Here is a 7371-nt window from a genome sequence, read left to right on the forward strand (position 1 = left end):
CCTCTCGTGACCCGAAGAACTTTGGTGACTTCAAGTTGAGGAATTGCGTAAGTCTGCCTCCCCCATGAGGTCCCACACCTCCCCACTACTGCTGAGCCGCAACCAATGTAGTCAACATTTGAATAGCAGTTTGCATAGTACCAATCTCAGGCACACCGGCAACAAGAACAGCAGGAGCAGGCAGTGCTGGGGTGGTGTTTGTGTCACGACCCGACTAGGGGCCGCGACGGGTACCTGGGGCTACCCACCGAGCACCGCTCATTTTGTTACTCATCATACTCATTATATACCCTTTTATCAAATTTATACTCGATTCATAAGAAAATCATCTTTCATTTTACAACATACTTACTTTTATATACATAAGCCTCTCGGCCACCAAAATAATATATATACGTAATAACAATTTCGTGAGACCATATGACCCACACAGCGTATCTACGAGCCTCTACTAGAGTGCTAGACATAAGGACGGGACAATACCCCGCCATGCCCAAAAATACATATACATGAATATACACAAAAGAATAATCATATGCACCTCTGGAACAATGGAGTGCTCTCTAATCAGCTACTGGCTCCTACGAGTCCGGATCAAGCTCACCTCCCTGTCTACCTGTGGGCCTGAACACAGCGTCAAAAGAAAACGGACGTCAGTACGAATATTATTCTGAGTATGAGAGGCATAAACAATAATGAAACATCAGTGAAATGAGGAGGCATCAAATGAGGAGCAATCTGTAACTGGCTGTGAATCATAAAAGAATAAATCATACTATCTTACTCATGCTCGTCATCATATCATATATGAATATATGTATAAGTATAAGCTTCCCATCCATGTAAGTACGGTGTAATAATAAGTAACCTGCGTCCAGGCCTACCGCGTCCGGGGTATAAGTTGCCTACTATAGTGGTGTGTATATCTGCCCGACCATGTAGGTACGGTGTAATATCATCATCACATGCTCATCATAACATGCTCATCATAGTATTCTCATCATAGTATGCTCATCGTAATAGTCTCATCATAACACATGCATGAAGACTCAAGGACAACTATACTTTATCGGTTTAACTTAAGGTCGTGATCCCCCGATTTCATTATGGAGCATTCACAAGCATTCTGCCTCACCTTGAAGGAAGGAATATATAAGGTGAGTATGTACAATGCATAACAACATCGGCTTTATGGTACTCTACCTCACCTTGAAGGGACAATACATAAGGTGAGTGTATTCAACACATGACCTACTTAACTTAATGATATTCTGCCTCACCTCGAAGGGAATAATGTGTGAGGTGAGTGTTTACGACATACAACATCATTAGCATTATAGGAGCGTCATACCATGAACTCTAGAATCATTAGACTCATAACATATCTCTTATCTCATATAGCTATTCATGATCATAGACTCTTGACTTTTCAGGATATATGTAGGGAATTCATAGAGAGAAGGGCGAATCATACCATCGGATGAATGCCATAGAAAGAAAGGACTAGCCTCACATACCTTTTCGTCTAGCTACTCTATCGCTTGAACATTCCTCCCTGATATGTACGCTTCTACTTTCAAGAGAATTCGCATTAACGTTAGTTAATCGACTATAAGAACGTGTTTCTATTTCTAGGGAAAATTGGGCAGCATTCCTTTGTTTATACTACTTTTCCCATATTCTATATCAACTCCCAAACGTTCATATCAACATTCACAATATCGCAGACAACAACCGTTATTTATCTACATTTACCACAATTCACCATTTCCCTTCAATTTCTCCACAATTATGGTTATAGCTCATTATCGCGTTTTCTCATATATAATACTTATTCCATGGTCTAAATGTCATTTATAACGTATTCACGATCACAATATACCAACATTCATCATTCACCCCAACCACTATTCAATAATGACACTTTTCACTCATTTATGACTAATTTTCTATGTCTTTCTACAATTCAAGTGTCTTAGCCTTCCAATACCTTAAAAAACATGGTATGGTCATGAAACATACCTTAGATGATGGATGAACAAGCTTTGAATGGAAATACTCTTCTAGCACCAAAACCCTATTTCACTTCTCTTAGGATTTCTTGGCTTGGATGACTTTCACTAGGTTTCATACACTTGTTTTCATGGATTTGGTGTTGTTGATCTTGGTCTTCCCTTGAATTCTTGTGGATGAGTGATGGAGAATATTCTAGAGGTTTCTTGACTTGTGGAGAGTGGTAATGAAATAAAATGAAATGAGAGAGGTCCCTTATATTAAATGTTGATCCTGTCCCGACCAGCTTATACGGACCAACATACGGCCCGTATATTTTTCACTGACCGTATGTTGGACCGTATGTTTAGTCCAGTCGAGTATTCCATTCTAGGCTGAATCTACGGTTGGACATAAGGTCCGTGGATTTTATACGACCAGTATGTCTGGCCGTATAATGTCTAGCTGTCCGGGACTTGTTCTCGTCGACTCGTTTGATCTCCGATCCTTATGGAACCTTCTTGACACTTGTTTAGCACCTCAATACCAATCTAAGGGACGTTATCACTCGTCTCCAAGACATCATTATTCCATCTTTAACTCGTCGCTCGTAATTCTTACACAACATGCAACATACCCTTTACTTTCTTTACCAAGCTTCTTCCGTTTGGTCAAATGTCTTTGAATCTCGATTAAGATCATCAAATGATATTTCTTACTTATCAAAATCATCGTATACCTCGTGTTCCTTGCTAGCCTATTCACTTTACACTAACGGAGAATTTTTCAAGGTGTAACAGTTTGATTTCCTGCATTATTTCCACGAACAGCATTCGCGCCTCTAAGATTTCGGTTAGCTCTCACGGGTTGTGCTCGACTATCATTTTTGGATCATGTCAGAGCCATTTCGGAAAGGCACGAATTAACGAGCGAATTAGAATGATCCTAAAAGGTCTTAAAGCTCTACAGCACAATCTAGAATCAAGAAGAATAGGAAACACCTATAAATGTCCTGGGAGTTTCTCGGTCATGCAGGTGATCAGGCTGCACAAGGAAACCTCCACTAGACACAGCTCCACAGTCGCCGATAGTAATCCTAGGACGTATTTAAACCTAGGCTCTGATTCCAAGCTTGTCACCCCCCAAAACCCACCCTAGACGTGATCAGCATCCGGCGTCATGAACAACATCGGAAGAACCGAAACGATACAATAATAACACTTGAACCCGTCAGGTTCAAAATTCGCCTCCAACAGTTTATAAAATAAAGGTAAACAAATCATACGTATATGAATTAAATAAGCGGAAGTCTTTATAATTTAAAATTCAACCCAAACATGATAATGGGCCCGAAAGAGTTAAACAACAACACTTCTTCTACCCACATTCGATTGTATACTAAGGAGCTTCTAAGAATAAGGAATAAATGTCTAATTCATCGGGACGTAGTCCGGAAAATAATATAAATAATTGGAATTAAATAAAAAGGGTGTCCCATGAATAAAAGTGTGGGCTCAGCAAATCAGCAGCAATCGCAAGTCCTTCCTATACGCCCGGAGTATGAAGAACCTCCTCTTCTTCGTTACCTAACATACTATCAAAAACAATAATGGTATGCCTGAGTAATTTGTACTCAGTGGGTGCCTCGGGGACAATAAGTAATAAGAAAATAGAGTCCATTATACATAAAGAAATCAGTCTTGAAGATCATGTGAAACCAATGTAAGAACAGTTATTCAGTTTATGTATCTCAATAAGCATTATCAAAACTGATTATAAGGCCTCTTGTCAAGGTACAACTTCAAATATGCCTTTCAATTGATCATAATTAATGACAACAAGTCCATGAGAAAATAAGAATATCACACATGCCAATACAGGGCCAAGAATCAAGCACATCGAAGAGGTGACCATAGAGGTTCCCTTGTCACAGCGCACCACACCGAAATATGAAATTCTTGGTGTCTAACCTTCCTCCTGAATAGCTAGGCATTAACCGCACTCCAGGTAGCGACCCCGGTAGTGGCCACTCTTCCTCCCGAATGGCTAGGAAATTACCACACTAGGATCCATAGTGGCTACCCTTCATCCCGAGTAGCTTGGCCAAACACAACAACAAAGTTCAGAGCATAGAAGCCGATTCACAATTTATCTCAAGGTATATCACACCATCAATTAATATTAAGGTTCATTATGCCATATTGTAAAGATAAATCATTTCAATGAATGTCTTGAAAATGTTTACACTTCTTTAACCAAGATTTCAATGTCATAATTCATCGTGAAAACATTAATACTAATCCTTAGCCATCATTATTGATTATCTCTTATAGAGGAAAAACGATTATGATTTCATATACGTATATAGAGGATAATACTATCAAGGTATAATGTGGTCTTGTGCCCTCACGCACACCAACCATGATCAAAGCAAGGAATTAGGGTTTTGCATGAGAAATTCTCCTCTTTATTCAATAAATAACCTTTCAGAATAAAACATATATCCATGATGAGGTTTTTAAAAGAGAGACATAAAAATTACCTTTATATTAAAAAAGGATTTTATTTTTAAAGAGACATAGCTTAATATGTTAAACAACGTTCAACAATTCACTTTGCTAATGAAGAACACCCAAACCCTAGCTTGAATCACTTTGGGAAGAATTATGCTGCACACCCTAGGTTTTGGTCACAAGAATCATGGGTTTGATGTTAGAATGGATTAGTAATGCTAAGGGTGTCCTTACCTTTAATTTGAAGACTGGATTAGTAATGCTAAGGGTGTCCTTACCTTTGATTTGAAGACTTGTTGGAATGATTTTCTTCCTAAGGGTTTGGGAGAGTGAAAAAAATTGGAACAAAATAAGACCATACCCATTTTAAACCAAAATTTCTGCCAGAAACGGTGAAAGTACGACCACAAAGTACGTCCCGCACTTGGAAGTACGCCTTGTACTTGTAGCCCGTACTTTGTCTGCCAAAAACAGTAAGGAACGGAAGAAGTACGGTCTAAAAGGATATCCCGTAGTTTCTGGGCTTACTTTGGGCGAAATTTCCAGCTTTTGCACCCTTCAGTAAAATAGATATAACTTTTCGTACATAATGTTTCTTGAGCTGGGCGACCTACCATTGGAAAGATATTTCAGAGACCTACAACTTTCATCAGGAATTTTTTCCAAATTCGCAACATAGTTTCATGAAAATGGCCTAGAAGACTGACCTACCAAAACTTAGGTGAATTTAAGAGCCCTTAAGAACTTCAATAGTTGTTTGACTTCAAAACGACCATCTTTCACCCGAATTCATCAAGAATGGATTCATATAGATATAATATCATCTTAACACTAGATTGTTACACATCCACACCTAGTTGAAATTTACGGGGTGCTACAATTCTCTAGTGTAATCTAGTACTTTAACCAATTCATTCTACTTCAATTTATAGATTTATTTGTGAATTTGTCTTTTTTGCTCCATTTTCCTAAGTGGGTATTCTTCAATTTACCGTCCGGCCATCTCCAGGTTCTACCTTTCTAACCCGTTACTTTTCCGTAGTTAATTGCTATTCTTGCGGTTGTTTTAAAATTAATTTTGGTATTGTGTAGTCTCAAGTAGTATGTTATCTTTGCAATTTGTCTGTGAGGTTTCTGCCTCTCTACTTGCTTTCTTGCCTATAGATTCATACACGTTCTTGTTTCTCTCAATTAGGTATATTACATTGTTGGAATTGATTTTTACATCATTCTTACCTGTATTTGCTGTGGCAATTTGCACATTTTGTTGTTGGCCTTTTTTTCGGAGTATTTTAATCTTGTTTTTATCTGTTAGTTTCTTTCTTGCTTACTTTATTTGCACTTGAAAATATTCATAAGGTGCGTTAGTGGCTTCGAGGAATGATGATAGTTTAAGGTCGTGTCCTCGGTTGGGGGTGAGGGGTAGGTGTGCTAAGGGTAACAATGATACTTCTAGGTTGAGAGTTAGGTCGTGGAACATGGGGACTTTGACGAGAAACTCGATTGAGTTAGTGAAGATACTTAAGAAGCGGAAAATCAATATCGCTTGTATCCAGGAGTCTAAATGGGTAGGAACCAATGCTAAGGATGTAGACGGGTTAAAGTTGTGGTTCTCAGGAAAATCAAGGAGTAGAAATGGCATAGGAATTTTAGTGGACAGAGACTTAAGGGACCATGTGGTGGAGATTAGGAGGGTGGACGACAGGGTGATGACATTAAGATAGTTTTGGGAGGGATAAGTCTTAACGTAATTAATGCCTATGCGTTGCAGGCGGGTTTGGATGATGAGGACAAGAGGCATTTTTGGGAGGACTTGGACAAGGTTGTAAGAGGTATCCCGCTGACCAAGAAATTTTTGATAGGAGGATATTTTAATGGTCACATAGGGTCCTCCTCAAACAGGTATGATGATGTACATGGCGGTTTCGGCTTTGGGGATAGGAATGAAGGAGGAGTCTCACTTTTAGATTTTGCGAATGCTTTTGAGTTGGTCATCGCTAACTCAAGCTTTCAGAAGAGGGAGAAACACTTGATGACTTTCCATAGTGTGATGGCTAACACTCAGATAGATTACTTGCTTCTCAGGAAGGGTGACAGAGGTTTGTGTAAGGACTACAAGGTTATTCCGAGTGAGAATCTTTCAATCCAATATAAGCTTGTGGTTATGGATTTGAAGACCAGGAAGAAGAAGAAGAAAAGGGTTCAGTATGACTAACCTAGGATTAGATGGGGAGACATGACTAGGGGCAAATCTTAGGAGATTGGGATGAAGTTAGTGGGTATGGGGGCTTGGGGGAGTAGTGGATGTTATACCCCGCATTTTGTGCGTTCGGATAATTCGAGATAATCGCGGGAAGATAGCAAGAAAGGCCATGTTTTTTATTTTGTTTGGCAGACAAGTTGCTTATGAAAATATGGAAGTGGAAATACTAAGAAAGGCGAGGGGTAAAAAGGGAAATCCGCAATATGACTCGTAGAAATATAAAGGAAGGCGAAGGGTAAATTTGGAATTTGGAAAAAAATTAATTTTTCATGAAGTGCAAAATAAAACAAAAAAAAAGTGGGCTTGTGTTGATTTGGGCCATGTTGGCCGTCCAAGGGGTGGGCTAAGCCCACAAGTGGACTTGGTCAAATAAGGATAAAAAGAAGACTAAGTCATCTTATTCTTAAAATTCTCTAGAAATTTCAAGAAAACAAAAAACAAGAGAAAAAGGAGAAAATTCCCAAGGCCATTCGGCCAATCTTGAACCAACAAGAACCTTGGATAATTTTTCACCAAAAATTATTCTCTTCTAGCCAAACAACTAATTGAAGGGTCTTTAGCAAAGTGGGGTGGTTAGTGGAGCAAGAAAAACCTATATTCATA

General features: G+C 39.0%; 1 protein-coding gene across 1 annotated transcript; it reads left to right on the forward strand.

Annotated features, from left to right (window-relative positions):
* Positions 1 to 5983: 5983 nt before the first annotated feature.
* On the forward strand, positions 5984 to 6720 carry LOC132611936 (uncharacterized). Its single transcript, XM_060326292.1, has 2 exons — positions 5984 to 6211; positions 6277 to 6720. The coding sequence occupies exons 1-2, from the start codon at positions 5984 to 5986 to the stop codon at positions 6718 to 6720; spliced, it is 672 nt and encodes a 223-aa protein (XP_060182275.1).
* Positions 6721 to 7371: the final 651 nt, after the last annotated feature.

The sequence above is a fragment of the Lycium barbarum genome, chromosome 9 (genome assembly GCF_019175385.1).
Source record: "Lycium barbarum isolate Lr01 chromosome 9, ASM1917538v2, whole genome shotgun sequence".
NCBI classification, from domain to species: domain Eukaryota; kingdom Viridiplantae; phylum Streptophyta; class Magnoliopsida; order Solanales; family Solanaceae; genus Lycium; species Lycium barbarum.